General features: G+C 32.6%; 1 protein-coding gene and 1 pseudogene across 1 annotated transcript; both read right to left on the bottom strand.

Moving 5' to 3' along the window:
- Positions 1-70: 70 nt before the first annotated feature.
- On the bottom strand, positions 71-4150 carry LOC123909165 (annotated as a pseudogene).
- A 3388-nt stretch (positions 4151-7538) lies between these two features.
- LOC123907706 (protein SGT1 homolog B-like) lies at positions 7539-11769 on the bottom strand. Its single transcript, XM_045958076.1, has 9 exons — positions 11443-11769; positions 11233-11360; positions 10405-10579; positions 9747-9843; positions 9574-9639; positions 8661-8796; positions 8424-8506; positions 8087-8191; positions 7539-7965 (listed from the first exon to the last, which is right to left on the bottom strand). The coding sequence occupies exons 1-9, from the start codon at positions 11670-11672 to the stop codon at positions 7858-7860; spliced, it is 1128 nt and encodes a 375-aa protein (XP_045814032.1). The 5' UTR covers positions 11673-11769; the 3' UTR covers positions 7539-7857.
- Positions 11770-12533: the final 764 nt, after the last annotated feature.

The following is a 12533-nucleotide window of genomic DNA, read 5'->3' as shown; positions in this document are numbered from 1 at the left end:
AAATAGGAGTATCACTATCACTTGCAAGCATAGTTCCAACCAGTAATGAACTCTGTCTTTAATAAGTAAATAAATAAATGGTGTCTTTGAAATTCAAATAGTCTAATAATAGAAGCAAAAACAACAACAAACAAAATGAGATAAGTAAGGAATTTAACAATAACATATGAATTATAAGTTACTCAGGATAGAACCATTTTAGTCTAACATAAAAAGAATAATGCATTAGATGACACTATTTAACATTTTGTTTGTTTTAAGTCACACAATAATGCATTGGATAACAAAAAAAAAGCACAAAATACACGTGCCAACTAAGCAAACCGAAACAAATGACAATAATTAAATAAATTGAATTTAATAAACAAGAGGGTTTAACGATTTAAAAGTTCAGCATTTGTCACGTTATCAACCATCTTGTCAAATTCATTATAATCATCATTAAGCCAGAATGGCTTTGGCTTCTTCCGCCAGAATTGCTTCGACTTCCTCCATAATGATATCATTTCCTCTGCACCCACATTTCAATATGTTAAAAAACAGCATACACCTCCTACTACCTTTGATGATTAAACTAGATACAGTTAAAAAGGAAAAGTATTCATTAAATTACCGTTAAATGATGGTTCAGGTTCAGCAGTAATAGATTCTAAATCCAATTCCAATTTTGGTACATGAGCTATCTTATGCCAATCTTCCCCTGTTTCTTTCTTGCATCGGTTCACCAGTATAGGGCATTCAGAAATACGTAATTCATGCAAGTTTATGAGTCCTTGAAAGCTAGCTGGCAATGAGGTTAATTTGGGACACCAATTGATTTCTAATGTTTGAAGAGAAGTCATGGTCCCTAACCAGTCGGGCAAGGTTAGAAGATCAAGAAAACTTGACAAATACAAATTTTGCACCGAGGGAATACGTTCTAAGCCATTTGGTAAAGTTCCATTTTCATCTCCACCGGAGATTCTCAATTGACGAAGGGAAGTTAGCTTGTTCATGCTTTTCGGCAAGGATTTTAAGCTACTGCAATGTGCAAATCCTAGACTCTCAAGACAAGTTAGGTTTTCCATACCTTCCGGCAAGGATTTTAAGCTACTGCAATATGAAATCCTCAAAACTTGAAGAGAACTCAAACCTTGCAGTAGACTCTCAGGGAGAGACTCAAGCTTAGAACAACAAAAAATGGTTAGTTCTTGTAGGGAGCTGGGAGAGTTAAATTCATTAGGTAGTACCTTGAGTTCAAAAAAGTATTCAATGAAAAGTTTTTTGAGATTATGCAGATTATGCATACTAGCTCCAATTCCCCTCAGGAAAGATGCACCATCATTATTGGAATCTCTTTCAGATAGAGACTCCGATAAATCTTCAGTATTCCCACTAGCACGAAGAGTCTCAACAGATGGAAGGGATGGAAATGCAAGCTTAGGGATCCCACTAATGTTCAAATTGGACAGTTGTGATAACATCTCTACTCCTTCAACTTTCAACACCCTCTCTAAATTTGGTAAATCATGTAATGTCATTTCCTTTAATGATGGAAAAGCCTTCTTGGTCGCACCTTCATACAAGTCATCATCAATGTACTTCACATCTCTCATTCCAGACACATAAAGAGTTGTTAAACATGGTAATTTACCAAGTGGAGGAAGTCGGTCACAGTTTCTGCATTTGTAAAGTATAACCTCAACCAGGCCTTCCAAAATAGAAGTATTTCTCATCCACTTTGGAATACTTATTCCCTTATAACCCTTCATCCCAAAATATTTGAGACCCGTGTGAGGCTCAAGGGCTTCAAGGACTTGCTCAGCGCCAGTACCACTACCTTGTGAATTAGCATTACCACCCCATGACAAGTATAAGTGACTTAATTCCTTCTTGCCAATTAAATTAGCTTCACTAGCATCCCTTTCATTTGACACATTCTCAAGGCCTTTGATGTATAGCTTGCCTCCTAGTTGTAAGTTATGTAGCTCTGCTAAACCGAACCCAGCCTCTGAACCCACAATGAAAATGCTCAATGTTCTCAAATGAGTTAACCCCCCAATATTAAAAGGCATTGATCTTAATGCACGACACCATCTAATCATGAGATGTCTGAGATCTTGTAGTTTTGTCAATTGCTTGGGAAGACTAATAAGCCAGGAACAATGATCAAGTTTTAGTGTTTGTAATTTTCTTAGGCTACAAATAGACTCAGGCAGGGTTACAATGTCACTATCATAAAGTTCCAAGTACCTCAAATGGATAAAATTCTTTAAGGCTGAAAGTTGAGAACATTTTGTACTTATTACTCGGAGTGGAGTGATTGCTGGAATCACACTTAAATTTGAGTTAGGCGGATAAAATTTAAGAACAGTCCGCAAGGATTCCACTCTTTTGAACGGAATCAAGTTGTATTTGAATTGTTTATTAACATTCAAACAACTAATATGATGAACTCTTTTTGACAAAGTAGTCAAGCTAGCAGTTTCTAAAGCTAAGCATTGTTCTCCCATAATGGAGCTAGCAATATCATGGAATATATCATGCATTTTGAATGTAACTTTACCTTTTCCATTAGTTTTGACTTCTTGAAAAAAAGATCTTTGGTATAGTTCATTCCACACATCACTGCCTACATGCTCCACCTCTAAGTTTCCTTTGGACGAAATAAATCCATTGGCCATCCAAAGATGAATTAGATCTTGCTTCACCATTTCAAAATCTTTAGGAAATATAGCACAAAAGGTGAAACATGGCCTCAACGATAATTTTAGATTGTAGTAACTCAGTGTTAAAGCAGACTTGGTAGCATCATCATACAACTTCCAAATCTCACTTTTCTCTATGGAATCCCATTGATGTTCCTCAGTTTTAAAGCGCAAAAGGCTTCCTAGTGCTTTGGCAGCAAGAGGTGAACCATCACATTTTCTCACAATATCCTTTCCAATCTTTACAAGCTCTGCACGCTCTTCCCCGTTTGGTCCAAAAGCTTGTTGTCTAAATAATGACAAAATGTCATCATCTGATAAACCTACCAAATGATGAGCAGTATGAGTTCCCACGATGTTTGCAACAGTCTCAAGTCGTGTGGTGACTAAAATTGATGCACCTTTTGTTCCATTTCCATTTTGCAACGGATACTTGAACCTGCTCCATTTCTCTGGGTCTTCACTCCAAACATCATCAAGGACAAGCAAATACCTTTTGGTTTGCAAAATTTGTTGAACCCTTTTTTGCATTGATTCCAAGGAAATGAGATCTGGATTTTCCATCAACGATTTCTATGATGGACCGGAAAAGTTTCATCATATTAAAATCATCAGAAACACAAACCCATATTTTCAATGGAAAATGAGTCTTTACCCTTTCATCATTGAAGACCAGTTGAGCAAGTGCTGTTTTTCCATATCCACCGTGGCCAACAATTGAATATACAGAGAGTTCTTCCCTGTTACAAGCATCCTTGAGAAGAAAATCAACAACCTTCTCCCTGTCTTCATCTCTTCCATGAATTTGGGGTTCAGTGATGGCAGAGGTTGTTTGGCGCCATTCATCATCTATAAGACGATGCTCCATGGTTCCGGGATTTAATCCAAACTTGACCCTTTCTTCAGCAATAGCATCAATCCTTTCAGCAACATTTTTCATCTTTTTGCCAATGCTACGGCGAGCATATAGCTTCTTAGGATGGATGATGGAGTATTTGTCTCTGTTTGCTTCAGAAACTATTGAACATTCGTCCAATATATCATCAAGAATATGTGCTGCATCAGTTAGGTTGAGCAGCCAATCTTTAACAGCATGACTTGTGATTTGCTTCTCCTCGGCATCTTTTAAGACAGCATGAATAGAAGTGAGATTTCTTGATAGCTTTTCAGCAAGTTTGTTAACATCATTAAATGTTGCATACTCTTCTTGAACATAAGGTGTCAGTTGTGAAATCAAAGTTCCTACTAAATCGAAAGCCATTTTCAGGTGTATGAGAATTGGAATGAATCAAAGTTTAACTCTTGAAAGATGAATATGCTAAATTATTTTTTCCAGAGATTATCTATAAAATGAATGATTATAGCTGTTGTGTAAGATTTCAAAGTTGGCTCCTCTAAAGAACAATAATTAATATCACAGTTGACAAGTTGAGAAAAAAAGTTAAAAAACAAGTTGTAAAGGAACACAACAGTGAGGGAAAAAAATAGAATTGAAAATCTAATAAACAAGTTGTGAAGGCACATGAGTCAAAAAATTACAAAATTAGGAATCTTTACATATGAAACATCTTATCCGTTCATTTGATAAATCTGCAGAGTTCATTTTTTGGTAAATATTTTGTAATACTAATAATTTAACATATTTTTTCAAGTTGATAAGGTTGGACCGAATTTAAATCAGTGGATATCCAAAACAATAATACAGTAACAATTTTGATTGTTGTAGTTAATGGGAAAATGTACCTGAAGTTTGAGAGTAATTAATCTCACCGCCATTGCCTCGTCATTTCTGATGATGATGGTTTTGAACTACTAGCTAGTAAGCTTTATACTACACGAGTTATCCTTTTTACTTAATGTTAGAATAAAATATTATATTATTTATTGAGAAAATATCTCTATGATTTGGTTTGTTTATTCTTGGCCCTATAATAAATGGATTTAGTTTAGATTTAAGTTTATTCACTTGGTTATAAATACCATATAATAAATTTGCGGGCATACCCCGTTTGTTATCCCTTAATCCGCGGGCATACCCCGTTTGTGATACCTTAATCCGCGAGCATACCCCGTTTGTTTTCCCTTAATCCGCGGGGTCAAATAACCGATTATCCCAAAACCTTAAGGTGTTAGGATAGAGCCATATCAATGATTTTATATTATTTCTAACACCGTTTGTGATACGTTAATCCGCGGGCATACCCCGTTTGTGATACTTTAATATGCGGACATTTTTACTTAATTTGATATGGATTCATCCAAAACATCTCACTTATAAATCAAATTTTGAGTTTTTTTTTTATAAGCTTTTTATAGTGTTCTAAGCATTATGTATCCAAAGTAATTATTCCAAAATTCAAATTGATTTAACAGCAAGAGACTAAAAACTATATGTGTAATAATTATAAAAAATGATATATAATTAATTTGAGAGTTGAATGGTTCTTTACACAAAAGAGAAGAGAAAAACAAATTAAGGAGAAATCGTTGAGAGTTTAAGTCAATAAAAGTGCAAAATACTCTTAACCAAAAAAAAAGTGCAAAATACTAATTAACATTAACAATTATATCTTTCATTGTTTAAAAAAACAGAGAAAAACAAACATCATCAGAGAAAAAACAAACACAAAAACATATATACTAAAATAAAATCAAACAAAGAACAGAAACAATTGCATAAAAACCATATGTACAAAACAAAATCAAACACGAGAACAAGAACAAAGAAAAATCAACTGTACATGTAAATATAAAATACAGAAATTATAAGAGCTATAGCTAGCAATGTGTTTTACCTTAACCGTGGTTGCTCTCTCAAGACTCTAAAATCATGTAATTAGTATTTTGCACTTTTATTGACTTAAACTATGAACCATTTCTCCTTAATTTGTTTTTCTCTTCTCCTTTGTGTAAAGAACCATTCAACTCTCAAACTAATTATATATCATTTTTTATAATTATTACACATATAGTTTTTAGTCTCTTGCTGTTAAATCAATTTGAATTTTGGAATAATTACTTTGGATACATAATGCTTAGAACACTATAAAAAGCTTATAAAAAAAAACTCAAAATTTGATTTATAAGTGAGAAAAATAAAATGAATCCAAAACATCTCTAAAATAACCAAAAAGTCTTAAAACCTAATTCACCCACCCTATTAGGTTGCACTCTTAAAATTACATTTAACACCTTTAAAAGATGTATACTCCTCTTGGACATAAGGTGTCAGTTGTGAAATCAAAGTTCCTACTAAATCGAAAGCCATTTTCAGGTGTATGAGAATTATTGGAATGAATCAAAGTTTAGTAGCTGTAGTGCTAAACAATCATAGTATTTATTGATATATTAAATCTGAGTTGTGTCTTACTCCATTCACATCTTATCCTCTTCTAAGTCACACAATTCAGTTTTTGACACATTATCTATATTCTGATGTGGCACCCTTGTTTTCTATGTGAGACAATAAAACAAGATGAGTTGATATACAATAAATAAGGTTATATTAGTGGAAAAAATTAATTAATATTTCATTAGTACTTTTTAGGTTTATTGAAAGGGATGATTTTGCTTATAATAGTGATCGGAGGATGTAATATAAATGAGACAAATATATACTACAAATAACACACTAAACATGAGCCAGATAGAAATTCAATATACGTTGTAAGAGATGATTTAGATTTTAGAGATAAAGATTACTGCAGATTCAAAATTTGAAAATTATATCAGAACTTAAACCGCATGATACTAGATTTCTTAGGACTTTATTTCCCTGCAAAATTTTACTCTACCAGACTGTACTTAAAATCTTTCAATGTCGACAAGTAACTTCCCTTCGTCAAGTAATAATCATGGGCTATAGTGTAAGCTGCACGATACTAGACGGCTTATAACTGACTTCCCTGCAGATTTTTACTCTATCAGACTGTACTTGTCATAATGGTTGGGAGCCATGACTCTCAAACACATCGTCGACATATGTAGTAACATTTTTTTAACATATATGGAGTTATATAGGTTTAACATGATATATAGAAGAATAACTAGTTACTGATAAATCATATCCTAAAATGGCTAGCCATTGAGCCATTTCCAAAAATGCATCCAATACTTCAAAATTAAGATTATTAGTTCCTTCAATGCAATCCAAAAACAACCATACAAAAAATAGAAGACAATTCAACAAAAGCATCAAAATTACAAACAACTCGAAGAATTTCAAGGTTGCAAAGATGATTCAAAACCAAGTCAATAATATTAATGAATATATGAATTCCATCATAACAGAATATTAAATGGCTTTATTTTTCTTACAATTTTATCAAGCTCTTTCCTAAACCATTTTTTATTTGCTGCTTTGTTCAAGAACCAAGCTCTTTGTTAATCCATTTTCGATTTGTTTCTCTTTCCTAACAGAATATATAAATCCCCTTGGTATCTTATTGCACTTAGCAAACACCTCCCAATATGCACAACCTGCTACACCAACTTAAGTAGTAGCTTTAGAACAACACAAAACAATCATGTTAAGTTCCTGTCTTAACTCTTAACTTCAGATTTGGATACACTGAAATTTAAAGACAAGAATCCCTCATGCCTCAAGGTTTCACCGTCAGCACCCAACAGTTCAGTTCTTATTCTTTTAGGTTTCACAATATAGTTTTACTTTTAGGAATATTGGGCATCTTGGTATCGTTTAATTGGTGGGTTTCCCTCAACTTTTGCATCAGAAAAATTTAAATATATATATTCCGAAAAGAAAAGAATAATTCAATCTCTCATTAATAAAATATGCCACTTTGTAAAAAAACAATAGATTCCAACCAAAAAAGAGAATTGACAAAATCATAGGGTAACAATATGTTCAGATTGCTTTCATCCCTTTGTTACCAAAGTATTTCACAAATAACATTCCAAAAAATAAAAACTAAAATTCTGGGTATCATCAGAAGTTAACTGATATCTAGAATCAGGATACACCAAGAAAATAAAATCCAGCAAGTGCAAATTAGTCAATTCACCCAAGAAAACAACTTATCATACAAAAAACAAATAGAAACTAAAGACGAGAGATTTCAGACAAATGGCTATGCAAAAAACAAAAGCTAAATCAATTTTAACTCTCAAAAGCATATTAGCTTATATGACCGAGTATTTGAGCACCGAATCAATATTCCCATTTCTTCACCTCCATGCCTTCTGGAGGACTTCCTTCCACCTTCTTTGATCCCACTTCTTTCCAATCAGTTGATAGCACTGTTCCATTTGACTCTTGCTGCAAAGTAGCGTTGTTCAAGGCAAACAGATAAAATGTTAGTGATTACAAAGAAAAATTATACACAAGTTTCGAACCAATACTAGTAGAACTTAGAACAAGCATGGAGAGAATATCTTACAAAAGACTTGCTCATCGCTCTCCTCATGTCCTCATCTGCACTTTGGTAAATATCACGGAACAATTTATTCAAAGCAGCATCACCATCAAGCTTTTCTTCTTTCTCCTGAAAAGCAGAGAACCACTACGTCAGTATATTATTTAAACAGGTATTACAATGATTTAATTTAACCAATATATATATATATATATATATATTGTTGGTGTATGGGAAAACAAGCACATAAAGGAAATTAATTGCATTATTCAGAACTATAATGATCATAATTAAGCCTAAATCCCACCCTCCACAACCCCCTAAATAAATAGAAAACATAAACAGGGAATAGCTGCAAAACCTCTTTTTTCACTTCAGCTTCCAACTTATCCCAATCCTTAGTCCTCGACTTTGATGATGGATATGCAGGCCTTTCAGATTGAACTGCAGAGATACATATTGAAATTAAGGTCATTACTAGAAAAGTGATGACATGACATGCTGCCTTCTATTTATTCAATTCGCAAAAGACAATGGCAAAAGGAACCATTCTACAACTGATACCACAAACAAAAATTTACACAAGTAATGAGCTTACTTGCAGGCACGTTTATCTTTTGAGGAACCACATCCTTGCTATATTCCAGAGATGTCCAATTAATAGCTTCAGCTTTTGCCAGACGTATTTCAATTTTGGTCGACAACACCACAACTTTGCACTTAGCAGGTATTATCTGTTTTGTTCATGCAGAAGAAAAAAGGTTAAGTTACTCGGAAATCTACAGTCAACATAGTAAATTCAAGTGTTACTGTTTGTGTTGCCAAAGCACAAGGCAATATTAATTAAAAATTGTTATAATGATTTATGATTAACAATCACCCCATGGTCATACAAAAATTGAAATTGAAACAGAACAAGCCCATATGCCAAACACCACATTCTGAAACTTTGAAGCCATGTGAGAAAATATATTTAAAAATAAAGAAATCCATCAAAAAATTGGGTCAATGGAAGGCCTTGCTAATATCAACAAGAGAAATCTATCAAACTTCATAGTCAACAAATTCTATGTACTAGTGGAGTTCAAAATGAAATTATTCTATTCATAAATAAAATCTTACATGAAACATGTTTAAATTAAGAATTCAATTTGTTTACAAAGTTTTAGGGTTGCAAAGCAATACATCCTAGATGAACGAACCCATTATAAATGGATTCAATTTCAATACAATAAATCCATAATTGAACTATTGAAGTGTTTCAAAACAGGAGTGGTAAAAAGTAAGAGGAATAATGAGGGACCTCTCAGTTCCCACTTCCCAAAGAATAAATATTTTCTTGTTCTGTATCTAACATCTATAGATTATGAAAGCAATCATACAATCTCAACGTAGATAAAGCAGCATATTTTCAGCATGTACAGTTAGAAAATTGTGTCTATTGTAGGCAAATATTCAAAAAGATACTAATTTTCAAAACACAGGTGAAATCTTGATATAAAATCAGTTACCTTTCCAAACAATCGAGGTTGATATTGATAAGCATCTTGACCAGGAACATTGATGGTAACACTCAGCTGCAATATTAATGCACTTCAAGTTAGTAAAATTTCAAGAATTTGAGGAGATCAATCGAGAGTATGTAAAGGGGAAAATCAAATTGGCATCTGTTAAATAAACATACAATTTGTTCGCCAAACTCCACAGCCACATTTTCTGCTGGTATTCCTTTTGCAAATATTGTCACAACCACTTCATCTGGCTTCTGGTAATATTCATGTCTGCTCAAGCATCAATCAATAAGTGACCAGGTAGTTGAGCCAGTAATTTCAATATGTATTCAAAGTTACATACATAAATTCAGGAGAAATAGACAAACTTTAAAGACCCAAATTCAATGAAATTTTAAAATTGTTGCCATCCACACCAATAAAGTGTACCATGCATGTTTGATGAATGCATTCTTTAAGGAAATAATAACTAGTTAACTACTCTCTTTTTTTTCCTTCATAGTCTCTCTCAAAAAGCTTTTGATTAAAATCTTTTTGGCCCGAAAATAAGCCCAATCAAAGCATGAAGTATAGTTGTCATATGATAATAAGGCATATAATGTACAAATTGTTCTCATCGCCTGTATATCCATCTCCAGGGAAAATTGTAAGAAAATAGTTTTTTAAATAAAAAATATGCATGACAGATAAGCCCAAAACATGTCATCTCACCAAATTTATGACAGACTATAAAATGGCAAGCCATTATATAGGTTAATTTAACTTTTTCCTACAAAACTTTATGAAACTAAGAAAAAGCAGCATGAACAGAAAAAAAATAAATCAGAAAACCTGTATTTTGGTCTGTTTGGCACAGCTTCATTAGTTTGGGATGCAGGAACGTCTCTTTGAGCTTCTTTGGATGTTCCATCACTTTTATCAGACATATGGATATCAGCAGCAACAGGCGGTACAGATGTTTTGGTTCCATTTGGTGGTAGGTTGCCAGCAAGACTATCTGATTCCTCTGAAAAAAATAATCAAACTCACATATCATGCAGGTGTCAAACAAATATGTGGAAAGAAGAAAGTCAGTCCAAAAAGCTAAAACACAAGAACTGCAAAAGATAAAATAGACAAGAAAGCATAAACAACATGATTTAGCAACACAAAAACTTGCTAGTCATCAAAGGCTATCAAAAGACCTTTTCCACAAACTATCTACACTAGTGTTAACAAATTAGCATATTAACACGTAGAAACCGAGTTTGGTTCCTAGTGGAACAATTTTACTTACCTCGAGACCGCACTCTGAGTTACCAGGGCCTCTCCCCCGGAACAGGGGTTAATACCAAAAAAAAAAAAGTTTGCATATTAACTCGGCTCAAATAAAAAGTTATTTGGAAAACATAGAATCGTAGCTTCTTCGCTACTCATTCTTTAAACAACACAAAATCCAACCAGTGAACTATCTAATCAAAATTTTAAATAGTAGTTGCAAATACATCTCAATCCTCCACATATATTGCAAAACTTGAAGCAACCGCAATTGAGTCAAGAAAACCCTAAAAACCTCAACACTGTAACTATAACTACAACTACAATCACAAACCACAATTTAAATCAACAAATCCAAATAAAAACTAGAAAAATCAATAAACAACAAAAAAAAAATCTAACCAGCATCAATGTAGCGTTGACATTGTTGAATCAAATTAGTAAATCTGGAATCATTAGGAGCAAAAGAAGCACCCTTTTCAAGTGCAACCTTAGCAGTATGATATTCTTCAAGATTAAAACAAGCAGTCCTACAATTCAATTCATAGACAAATCAATAATCGATTCAATTCAACTAAAAACACAAAAATTAATCAAAAAAATCGAAAATACCCTTTTCTAAGATAAGCTTTAGCTAAAGTAGGGTTTAACAAAATAGCCTTATTAGCATCAGAAACAGCTTCAGTGAAAGAGTTGAGTTTGATATAAGATTGTGCTCTATCAGCGAAGAGATTAGGGTTATTAGGATCCAAATCGATGGCCAGAGAGTAGAGATCAACGGCGACAGAAAAGTCGTCGTCGAAAAACGCTTCTTTAGCTTTGTTCTCAAATTCTTCAGCCATTTTTTTTTTTTTTTTGCTTTTCTTAATTTCTCGATGAGTTGAAAACTTTGTTTGACGTGTTATTACTTCCACTACTCTATTCTTTTTCTTTTTGTTTTTCTATTCTATTCTACTATTTATAATAATAGAGTTATTGTTGTTCTAAAAAAAATTATCAAATCTATCCGCTTTCTAGATCCTTCTATTTTAAATCTTTTTTTTTTCTTAATCAAATCTTCTTTCATTTTTCATCCCTATCTCTAGATTCACTATTTTTTTTACCCTATTTTTTGATGTGATATTTATCAACATTTTATTTAAGTGGAGAACAATTTATTAAAAGCACAAAAATTGTTGATCTGTTAAAATTTAAGTGAAGAACAATATCAAAATGATGTATGGTACCTGACCTAAGTTTTCTTCTTAGTGTATTTACCATTTATCTTTAGATAAAAGTAAAGTTTGATTGTATATCTATAATTTATATTATTGAAAAAATAGAAAATTTCGTATTATTTTGTAAAAAAAATCATATTATATTTGTTCTTAAGAATTTGACATATAAGTCAAATTATTATTAGTGACCGATAAAGATTTAAATATAATATAATTTTGTCCTGTGAGTATAGCTTAATAGGGAAATCGCATTTTATATCAATATATAAGAGTCGGAATTCGAATATTGGACACGTTACTTATTCACCTTAAAAAAAATAACCACTAAACTACTTAACTAAAAAATATAAAACAAGGGTTTATGAATTCATTAAAGTTATGCAATATTTCCCCAAACCTGTCTAAACAATTTGGTCTTTTTATTCAAGGCAATTAGCAAAACTCTCCCTTTAAAATCCTTGAAGAAGAGAATTAGAATTAGATTCT

Source organism: Trifolium pratense, linkage group LG2 (assembly GCF_020283565.1).
Source record: "Trifolium pratense cultivar HEN17-A07 linkage group LG2, ARS_RC_1.1, whole genome shotgun sequence".
Lineage (NCBI taxonomy): Eukaryota > Viridiplantae > Streptophyta > Magnoliopsida > Fabales > Fabaceae > Trifolium > Trifolium pratense.
The sequence above is the reverse complement of the archived record's forward strand: the minus strand, read 5'-3'. Positions and strand labels throughout refer to the sequence as shown.